Source organism: Branchiostoma floridae, chromosome 2, assembly GCF_000003815.2.
Source record: "Branchiostoma floridae strain S238N-H82 chromosome 2, Bfl_VNyyK, whole genome shotgun sequence".
Lineage (NCBI taxonomy): Eukaryota > Metazoa > Chordata > Leptocardii > Amphioxiformes > Branchiostomatidae > Branchiostoma > Branchiostoma floridae.
The window spans coordinates 910,936-920,760 of NC_049980.1; the positions used below are offsets into that span (position 1 = coordinate 910,936).

The 9,825-nt window shown below is 41.1% G+C and overlaps 1 protein-coding gene across 1 annotated transcript in view; it reads left to right on the forward strand.

The window, feature by feature from the left end:
• Positions 1-3,595: 3,595 nt before the first annotated feature.
• LOC118409814 (insulin-like peptide receptor) overlaps positions 3,596-9,825 on the forward strand; it is a gene marked incomplete in the record, with an annotated part of 30,047 nt that continues 23,817 nt past the window's right edge. The window contains 1 exon segment of the mRNA XM_035811133.1: positions 3,596-3,866. Within this exon segment, the coding sequence (XP_035667026.1) occupies positions 3,794-3,866 (73 nt within the window).

The window sequence follows — 9,825 nt, forward strand, 5'->3', positions numbered from 1 at the left end:
TGCTCTCACGTAATTACTGTTTTTGAATGAGGCACAACGCATATGTCACAATACTCGGTTTGCTATAATTCAGATTAAGCTCAAAACATAAAAGTGTGACATAGAAGACCACAAAATACACAACAAGTAAGAAAATTCGTTCTTTATCTCTGAAATTCGTTGAGCATCTTCCGAACGCAGCAATGCCGCAAGCGTGCCGCACGTCAAGTGAGAGGGGGCCTTTAGTTTTACGGTAACTAGTACGTAAATACAATGGTGCGTGTCCGGCGTGCGCTCTGTGGAACGGGCACTGATGCCAGCGCTGAGGCGTTCCTTTTCGGACGCCTCTGATGAGGTGGCCTCGCGCGGTTCAAATTTAAGCCTTTTTCGCCCTCGAAATTGATAATATGCCATATACCACCTGAAAGAAGAGACTTCGGTGCATTTTACGCACTAGATTTCCTTTCGTTCTGAAATCTGTTGTGAGGTAAAACGCAGCGGGGAACTTGCGCTAAAATCAACTGATTTCAGATCATATCATCAAACGGGTAGAGGTAAAAGTCGGTTTAAAAAGTACGTAGGAGTAAAACAGAAACCTTAAAAATTGTGAACGTGATGAAATATTGATTGTACATAGTTGTAAACTCGAGCGACAAGCTTTTTGTTAGGTAGTCCCGACGCCCGGGGTTCATGGAACGTACAACTGTCTGAAAACGGCGCGCTGTTCGCTACGGCAGTCAGTCAGAAATTTTGAAGTTAGATTTAGATCACTTCGGGTTGGTATATTGACTTGAAACTCGGAATTCATAAACTAGGGACCACCGTAAAGAAATTCCGGTAATTAACTTTAAGATTTACGGAGAGAGGATCTGTCCCGGTTGGATAATTGTCAAACCCGGTGCGTTCTATTCTGGAACCAAAATTATGTCATGACTTCACGGAATATCGGGGCAAATGCATTACGTCTCAAAAATCTGTGATAAATCTTATACTTTCAGAAACTAGAAGGTTTGCTCTTTCATACGCAGGAGATTTCCTGTTGGTTTGACATCTACAACAGGTTCAAAACAACAGGGGAATTTACGTCAAAAGTCACCTGATTTGGGGTCGTATTTGTGACTGGAAAACGATACACAATCGGTTCAAAAATGTATATGAGCTAAAAAAGGAGGCTAAAATATTGTGAATGACAAGAAATTAAGAAGATACGCAGCTGTATACTCCAGCGACAAGCTTTCTTGTGAGGGGTGTTGACACTCGGAGTCATGGAACGGACTACTTTCTCTCGCGGAAGGAAAAGAAAACTGCATAGAACTCTCGGCATGGCGTGGCGGCTGATGACATAAGATAGTTTATGTCATACCTGTGTCGCGACATCGTTCGATACAGGTGTTACGGACCGTGTGATAACTTTCTGTATCACACGGGTTCTAAGTTGTATCACACAGGCTTCGGCATCGAGTAAATCGAACTAGTTCGAACGTGCCGAACGCGGCACGGTTGAAAATTCGAATACCGGATTGGGACGTTTGAATTGCTGTTGTTACAATCTCTTGTTCGGGGGCACAACATTTTCTTAACTTCTGGTGCATTTCGCATCGAAATATGTGTTTTCTCTGGCGGGTTTGACATAAATAAAATACAACACGGTGTATTCCGCATCACCCTCGGTCCCAGCCCTCCTGCGGGTCGGGCTTGTACCTCGGGTGATACGGAATACACCGTGTTGTATTCCATATATATATATATATCATAAAGCAGGCCAAGGAGCTAAGCCGGCAATGGAGTTTCATTTGCCGATCGTAGACCTCGATCAGGTGTTTTGGTTAAGACCGTCCCCCGGATAGGACGTTAAATTGAGGAAAGCCACACCTCGAGTATGTTTAAGAACCACCACACTTATCGAAAAGAGTTGGGGTCCTTCCCAGTGTGATGAGTGGTTCAAAACCTACCATTCTTTGGACGCACCTGTGGCAATAACTGTCGTATTGAGGTCACCTGAGTGGCGCCGAACGGCAGCTCGCTCCAGACCCTTGTGATTTAGCCCCACCTACTGTATTCTCCTCACAATTCAGCCCCTAGCTGCGAAGAAAGAGTAGTCAACCCACATACACAAAAACAATAATCCAACAATGATATGCGAGTCAATAAACGGGTCTTTTAGACATAATGATGATATAGTTCTCCACGGAATAAGCCGCTAACGACGCACGATACAAGACTCCACCCTGATTAAGTCGCCATTGCGTCATCTCCGAGCAGATATTGGGAGGAAAATCTTATCGTTTTTCACAGATCAGTATTAATGAGAGACCTCCCAATTAATTTCCAAGCAGATGTAAGAAGCGAGTAGTAGCGCCCACCGCTTCCATACTGTAATCATCTATCTTCAAGCCAGGGTAGTCGATTCTGTGGCAATATTAGAATATTCATTTGCGCGTTCTTTTCCATATTAGGCCATGTTGATTTGATTATATGGATCACATCCTGTGGGACCCCTAAAACTAATGCGAGCGTGCAAATAAAAGAATTTGCCAAAAAAATTGCCTTCATTATGAAATCTAAGCAGCCAAGAAGGCTGAACAAATGACTGAAAACACAGAGAATGGTATACTGAACAATAGATCCTTCATTTTTGTTCTGTTACATCTTCCTCTATGACCTTGGAATAAGCCTTGCAATTCTATGAAATTTTACTATGTGGCATATATTTGCTCAATTTGCTGTTGCTTTATATGATTTACAGTGTAGTTGAATTTTTTTTTTTAATGTATCTTTGGAAACGGCTGAAAATTTATGCGCGCGTGTATGTCATCCATATAATCATATCAACATTGCATTAACGGCAAAATTTTAAGGCAAATTACAGTGTACTCAATCTTGCTATGTTGAACATCTAACAGAGTTATCTTATGTAACTTCCGAATAGTTCCGAATGGTAAAACAATACACCACAAAGTTTAAACAATGGTTTATTTGACAATGTGACCACCGGATATTTGTTTGACCAGAGGGCCATTGACCCGTCCTTCACTCACCCTTGCCCTAATTAATTACAGGATTAACGCTAGTTCACCATTATCCGCAGGGTGACCTATATCCGTTTTCTTTTAAAAGTTGGTGTCTAGGAATGTCAAGTTGACCGATAAAGGTTTCAAATGGCAATATTTGTAAAAAAAATATTTTGCAATTTGAAACCACCAATCGTCGACTTGATTTCCCTTCTATTTAAACAACGGATATAGGTCACCCTGCGGATAATGGTAAATTAGCGTTACATATGAACACGGAGTAGAGTAAATATTTGAAAAAAAAACAGGCATTTTATCAAATAGGCGTTTAATCTAAACTACCGCTATTCTTGTGGTCCTCCATTTTCTGTAAAATTACAAAGTCCTTTTGAGTGAATATTTTTTCTGTTTCACAAAGTGTGTAATTCTAAGCACAAACCTTAGTTTAAATCTACAAGTGTCTCAGTATCTCAGGTTTTGTAGTGACTACCATACCTGCGCCCCTCCCCCAGTAGAAACGGACGATCCCCCTTCCACCCACCGGCTTTTGTGCCAAGACTCCGCCATGATGTCTACTGGACTTCCCCTGCCAGCCCCCACTATTATTTGCATGCTGTTGCTGCGCCTTGCGGCGAGTATTGAATCCAGCTGTCTCACAGTGGTCGGGGGGGGAACTTCACTTCCTCAAAACAACGCCTCACAGATCTAGAAGACATTTCTGCTTTTGATCAACGCTCCTCAACAACAAGAAGGTCTTCCAGTCGCCAAGAAGGAAGTGACTCGTATCAAGAAGACACTGGGCTATGTTTTCGGCGGCGGTCGTTGCCGTAGTCTTGGGCCTATGCGGAGGAGTCGCCAAGGCTATTTTCGATGCAGGTAAGAAGTCCTACGATATGCGTCTTGGAAGCTTCCACCCCTCCCCAAGACGGCCTTTTGTCCTTACTGTGATAATTTGTTTCGCCGTTGGATGCCCGGCATTCTTGCAAGTCATACGGTTGTTGTTCCTACGTGGGTAGGGAACACGTCACCTTCCGTAGCTGTCTCTTCTTTCAGTCTTTGCGTGAAGTTTTTGACAAGCTACGAATAATTAAACCGGAACTCGATTGGCCAGTTTGTGGCGAGGCGCCCCCCTCCCCTTTAGTTTAGTCTCAATATCATAAGTGGTTATAATTCGGTCAGAGGTGATTTTTCTCAAACTAATTACTACCCAATCTTATGTACAAAGTCTTCTCGGTGTGTTTGTTCCTTTACCTATCTAGCACTCGGTAACCACATACTGATAATTTTGATATTGATAGGGCAACTTTACACGGTAAAATAATCGTCACAAGGCCACAAGGCGGATAGAAAATTGAGGTAAATAGACAAAGGAAAAGTCTACCGTGGTGTACATTAATTACCGCAGCACATGTGCGTACGACAGTATGATTTAGAGACCTCCAATCTTAATCTGTTTGCACTTGGTGTGATGAGGTAAGCGCTATGTCACCGATATCGGCGTATCATATATCATGACGTCACAAAACTGCCGGTTCCTATTTGTGCAAGAGATAATAAAAGTTTGCCATGCCCAACCTTTTTTTCCTGTTAGATATGGGAATTGATATTTTCAACATAAAACTAGCCTGTGAAATTCAGTGTATGTTTAAATGTGCCATGTATGCTCTTGAAGTTTCATTATGTCGCGAGAGTTGTGCAACCGGAAGTGAGTTCAGTCTGACTCGACTGAAGTTTAAGGGACCGTTCAGTTTCCCTCTAATTCCTGAATGAAGGTGTGACTGTGGAATGCTCTAATTAACTAACAACACGCAACTTTCAGTAGCCAGGATACCAAACCCCCGTCTCTATAATATCCACATTGTACGTAGTTAAGCAGGGTAATAATGCCATCGGTAGCTCGTCGCTGTCTCTACGTTGCTGGGAGGGTAGTTCGTCCGCCCAGTTTATTGACGCACACCGGTGTATTTTTACGGGGTTTGGCGAATGTTACAGCGCTCCTCGTCAACTAAAAATGTCAGCTATTAAAAAAAGACAGAAGCTGACCTATGCTTAGAATGTTGACAAAGTAAGTTACAATCTGAATCTTTTGGTAAACTGAACTCCAGACACACCGCGCACACATGCCCCTTCGCCCGGAGAAGTCACATGGCCCCGCTTACCATATGTTGATAAGCGGCCTCAAATTATCTTTCGCTGTTTAACTCAGGGCAAAATTTCCCCGGGGGCATATTAGCCCACGAGTATTATACGTTTGTTTTAGATAAGTTAATTACATACAAAGAGTCACATTTAGCCTGCCCTGTCACCTGTAGTGTGAAAATGTGTGTACACAATAGCGAAATATTCCAACAAAACGGGACATGTAAATGAATCATTGTATGATGAAATCGTCGGCGAAATTTCTAGGTTTTCATTTTTAAAATGGCAGTGAGGTATGTAAACAGTAACTTAACACTGTGACAGTTATTTGAACTTTGACGTGTGCTTCTATGGCCATGGGTTGAATTGAGTGGAACGCATTGTTAACCTGAGCCTACATTCAGCAAGTCACGTACGTAAACTCCAACACGTGAGGTGCTCTATTGTAATACAGAAACTACATTGTAGTAGTAGTTGTTGTAGTAGTAGTAGTAGTAGTAGTTGTAGAAGTAGTAGTAGTAGTAGTAGTAGTAGCAGTAGTTGTAGTAGTAGTAGTAGTAGCAGTAGTAGTAGTAGTTGTTGTAGAAGTAGTAGTAGTAGTAGTAGTAGCAGTAGTAGTAGTAGTAGTAGTAGTAGTAGTAGTAGTAGTAGCAGTAGTAGTAGTAGTAGTAGTAGTAGTAGTAGTAGTAGTAGCAGTAGTAGTAGTAGTAGTAGTAGTAGTAGTTGTTGTAGTAGTAGTAGTAGTAGTAGCAGTAGTAGTAGTAGTAGTAGTAGTAGTAGTTGTAGTAGTAGTAGTAGTAGTAGTAGTAGTAGTAGTAGTAGTAGTAGTAGTAGTACAGTGGTTGTACTTCTAATCAAGAATATGATCCTCTCCTAGTTTGTATGTGTTTCTGGATATTTGTGGTTAGTATAACTTTTTCGATTGAGCTGACATTTCGTATGTGGATAGGGGTTGAGAAAACGGAGGGCCTCGTCGAATTTGGGCCCCCTAGTGTGTGACCTTGGTACTACAGCATAATAAGAATAAAGGTTTTCAAAAAGTTGCCTTCATAATGAATTCTTAGTGATCAGGAAGGCTAAAAAAATGACTCAACACACAGAGTATCGTAAACTGAACAATGGATTCTTCGTTTTTATTCTCTCCCATGTTCTTCACATGTTTTATTATTTTTTGGCCTTGAAATTGACCTTGGAATTCTGTGACAAGAATAAACGTTTTCCATTTTTTTTAAATCTACGGCATATATTCGCTAGTTTTGAAGATGCTTTGTACATTTTTTCATCATTTCAGAAACGGTCAAAAATTGACGCGCGCGCGGACGGCGTCCATACATTCCAACCAACATGGCCTAAGACAATGGTAGCAAAGTACACTCCTTGAAGAGCCACAGTTTGATAACAAAAACTGCTGATACTGCTGTTATAAGTGCTTGTTTTTCTCGCCACTGTTGTCGTCTTCCCACCTATACGACCATATCTCACACATCAGCCGTTGAAAAAACATCACGGGACTCGTTTGTGACTGATTATAAGGTCTGAGTGGGGAAATAAACTGTAGTATAAATCCTCTTTACAACTGACGTGTCGATAAAAAATCCTCTCAAGGATTGGTCTGGGAAATAAAGATAACAGTCTCATGGCGCTACCTGTAATGTGTAGGCAACGTGTTACAACACCGGTCAATGGGACAGAGTCGCATACAGGTCCAAGTCATACATCTTTGCATGTTGTTCCACGTAAGGCCACAGCAAGTAAATTTTATGGATGACATCAGCGCGCGCATTAATTTTTGCCTGATTTCAGAAAAAGAAACAATAATTATTTTTTCTTCTCCGGAGATGTTCAACATGACGATAAAGTAGCAAAATGGGAAAGTATGTTGTGTTGTAGCCTAATGATCGTACTTGTAGAAGTGACATTAGCAAGATAGTCATGACTGCAGATATAGATTCTGAAGTGAAACCAGCTGGATAGTTGTAAAAGTAGTACCACTATTGAAGCCATGAGTGAACTAGTAGTAGTTGCCAACTTGGTACGTAATACCAATCCACCACACTAGTGTCACTTTTACTACACTTCTTCGCTTTGTTTTGTCACTTTAACTCTTGTTACAAGTTACAACGTTTATAGTGTCTATTTTGAAAATTTAGCCATCTTGTTTTTTTTTACCCATCTTGTTTTTTTTCCGCCCATTTTTTCTCATTATCTATGCGGTCTGCAGAGGATGTCGTCCATAAAATTTACTTGCTGGGACCTCAGGTTCTTTTTGTAGACTTCTCTTGGGAAATTTATAATGGGTTTGACCATAATTTCTCGGAACGTCTGCCAGAATTTTAAAAGGTGTACCTGGAAGTACAGAACATTAATGCGTCTCTCTCAGGAATAGTTTGAAAGGGTTGACGACATGTAAAAGGACACGCTACCCGGAAAGACATACATTTTTTTTTACGTTTTAACATTTTATTGGATGCAAACTTTTAACATATTTCATATTGTTAGAAGAAGAAGAACTTTATTGCATGACAACTGTAGAGGATACAGTGTATTGCAACTTGTACATACAATAAATACAGAACAGTTTATCTACATGATTTACTAGTATCTAAGAATCTAAGAATCTAATCTATTTCACACATGGTATGTAGTATTAACAATCAGGCTAGCATTTGTCTCGTTTTTTAAATGAGTTATATATAACATTGGATGTGAACGTTTCAACATGTCATTGAACGTAAAGATCCCATAATGTAATATTTAGAATATCAAAAACATATTATTTGAAATTTGAATTATTTTTCAAAACTTTCTTGGATGTGGAAAATCTAAAATGTCATTGCCCAAGTACAGTGTAAACTTAAACAGGGTGTGACCATACGGGTTACTTGGAAAATATGTTGGAATGCCTACGTGGTTACTTGTTAATGGGTGCAAAGTACATTTTTCATGACACGTTATCAATCACATGCTGCAATTTGTGTTATTAGTAAATTTTAAGAGCCCACTTTAGAAGTCAAGTATGATGTTTGTTTGTTTTTGCTTTGGGCTGATTGTGATCTTTTTTGGGGGGATGGGGGCGGTGGGGTTAAATATTTCGGGACATTAGACTTTTAAAAGACCTCAGCGATTGTAACATGTAATATTTTCCCAGATTTTACCTGTTTCTGGCAAATTGATTTGGACAAAAAGAAGGTCACAAATATGCCAAACCCATGACCAACTGTAAACCTCTTATAGCGTTATTCTCTTTGAAAGTTTCGAACAAAATCCTCCCCTGCAGTTCAAAAGAGTCGCTAGGGGGCCGACACCTACCAATTACTCTCTGTCCCGAATCTATCAACCACTCTATAGTCACGAGTTAAGCATTTCCACAACGGAGAGAGAGAAAGAGCGAGAGAGAGAGAGAGAGAGAGAAACACTATCTAAACACTTTCTGGCGAAGGTGATTAAGCAATGCCTTTGAACTTTCCTGTTCGTGAACTCGAATTCGTTTCGCAAATGCCAAGCGTCTACTCTCCGCACTGGGCACAAGCAAGAGTAAAATGTAGCTGTTCCTTCTCAGAAACAACTGACAGTGCCATGGATTGCCAGCCTCCGGGGGAATGGTGGCCGCTGGTAGCCTTCCATCCCAGTGGACACTACTAACCATGAAGTATGTGGAAGTGTGGAAAGGAAGCTTTATAGATTTGTTGATGTAGCGGGGAAAGTTGGCGTATATCTCTGTGATGTATGCCACAGTTATGCGAAGCATGTGTCACGCGGGATGTTTCCTGAAACACTGAAATTGACGGACATCCGATGTCAGTATTGTGCTGATTTTGGTTCTTCCTCTCCAAGCAGATGCTAGGGCGGATTGAACATGGAAAAGATCAAAATGTTTTTGTTGTTGCTGCTTTCATTTCTGACTGTCAGGATTCTCTGACAGCCGCTTGTCACTCAGTGATCGCCGTGATCACAAAAATCGTACGTCATCGTGTTTTAGGATCATAAAGCGTGCTCATTTGTCAATCGCAGGTAAATCGTAGATGAAATAAGTCAGGAGGAGCGTCATGCAACAAAAAAACAAGTGAACTGGATTTTGTTTATGTTCAGAATTTCTTCATAGCCATGCGATTTTTATCCCGATGGCAGGCATCATTACATACAGCCTTTTTTTCTACTGATGATTTATAGAATTAAACCATGTTCTGATATCGTCGATGTTGTTGAAAACTTGAGCCTCGTGTCACTATAGTATACGGGATATGGTGTCGCAGGTACGTCGTGCGATGTATGTGACCGGTACTTAACCTCCACTGTTTTGAGCAGCTGCAGGAAAAACCCGGGGCAGTTGTTGAGCAGGAAAAACCCACAGAATTACAAAGCGCTGATTGTTGTTCCGATTGTCAAATTGAGTGGAAAATCACGTCTCACTTCAATTATTGTTTACACAAAGCATTTGGAGTGTTGATAAAGTCTAAAATTATCGTCAGCTTTGTACCAGTATGCTATAGACCTAAGGCCTTTTTTCCGGTCCTCGATTCGTAGTGCTAATACCCCCCTCACATTAGGCGAAAATCGATCGGACGACGAGTCTGCGAGCTCTAAATTACGAGGAGGCATGACCCTGCTGCCGACGAAGAAATGTCAAATTTCCCCCTTCCCGTCAGGGCCATGCCTCCTCGTAATTTAGAGCTCGCAGACTCGTCATCCGATCGAT